General features: G+C 42.4%; 1 protein-coding gene across 1 annotated transcript in view; it reads right to left on the reverse strand.

Moving 5' to 3' along the window:
- Positions 1-811, reverse strand: part of RB195_009729 (uncharacterized protein) — a gene marked incomplete at both ends in the record, with an annotated part of 4,807 nt that extends 3,996 nt beyond the window's left edge. The window contains one exon of the mRNA XM_064190414.1: positions 771-811. Coding sequence (XP_064047997.1) covers positions 771-811 — 41 coding nt within the window. The remainder of the gene's footprint in view (positions 1-770) is intronic.
- Between the last annotated feature and the right edge of the window lie 241 nt (positions 812-1,052).

Here is a 1,052-nt window from a genome sequence, read left to right on the forward strand (position 1 = left end):
ATTGAGCAATGAAGAATAGCGGACTTGCTGTTTATGGACACTATGGTAATGTGTAAATATGTTTTAAATTAATGATTACGTATAAAATATTATTTGACATTATTTAACTAATAATGGAGTTCTCCTCTGTATTTTGCAATATGTTTCTTAAAATCTCATCAGACCAGAGATTTTATCGAGTCAGATCGGGGAAGCACTTCAAATTTGGGTAATTAAACCGACCGTAAAATCGTGACCACCTAAACCGTTGGTGAAATCGTGGCCGGCGGAAAAGGCAAGATGTGATACACCGTAACACTGTGTAACTTCTGACCTTGTTCCCTCCCAATTCAGGGAGAGTTTTCCAAAATTTCATCAGACCACAATTTTCATCGGGTCCGATCGAGAAAATAAAAAAAAAGATAGAAATTTGATTTGTTCACCCCTCAAATTTGGGTAATTAAACCGACCGTAAAATCGTGACCACCTAAACCGTTGGTGAAATCGTGGCCGGCGGAAAAGGCAAGATGTGATACACCGTAACACTGTGTAACTTCTGACCTTGTTCCCTCCCAATTCAGGGAGAGTTTTCCAAAATTTCATCAGACCACAATTTTCATCGGGTCAGATCGAGAAAGTACCTCAAACTTGGGTAATTAAACCGATGATGAAATCGCGGCCATAGTAGTCAAGGTGTGAAAAGCCGTATTGCGAAATCGCCCTTCTTACGTGCTTAAAGGCATCACTCTACGAATCTAAGGTGGTGCAGATATCAGGTGGAATATTCTTACAAGGGATAGTAGATTATGGAGAGGAGAATGATTCCGTCCATTTCTTCCTAGTTACCGTTAAAAAAAAAACTGTCCGGAAGATTCGGCACCGCACAAGACTGGCGCGCTCCAGTCGAACTCGTTGTGGAAAATAATGCGCCAGAACGCGTGTAGCTGTATCTTCCGGACCGTTTTTTACGGCAATTAGGAAGAAATGGACGGAATCACCTCCTTCCCCCACCCCCCCCCCCTCCTCCCTCCCTCCCCTTTACCATAATCTACTATCCCGTATACGAATACTCC

This window comes from Necator americanus, chromosome III (assembly GCF_031761385.1).
Source record: "Necator americanus strain Aroian chromosome III, whole genome shotgun sequence".
NCBI classification, from domain to species: domain Eukaryota; kingdom Metazoa; phylum Nematoda; class Chromadorea; order Rhabditida; family Ancylostomatidae; genus Necator; species Necator americanus.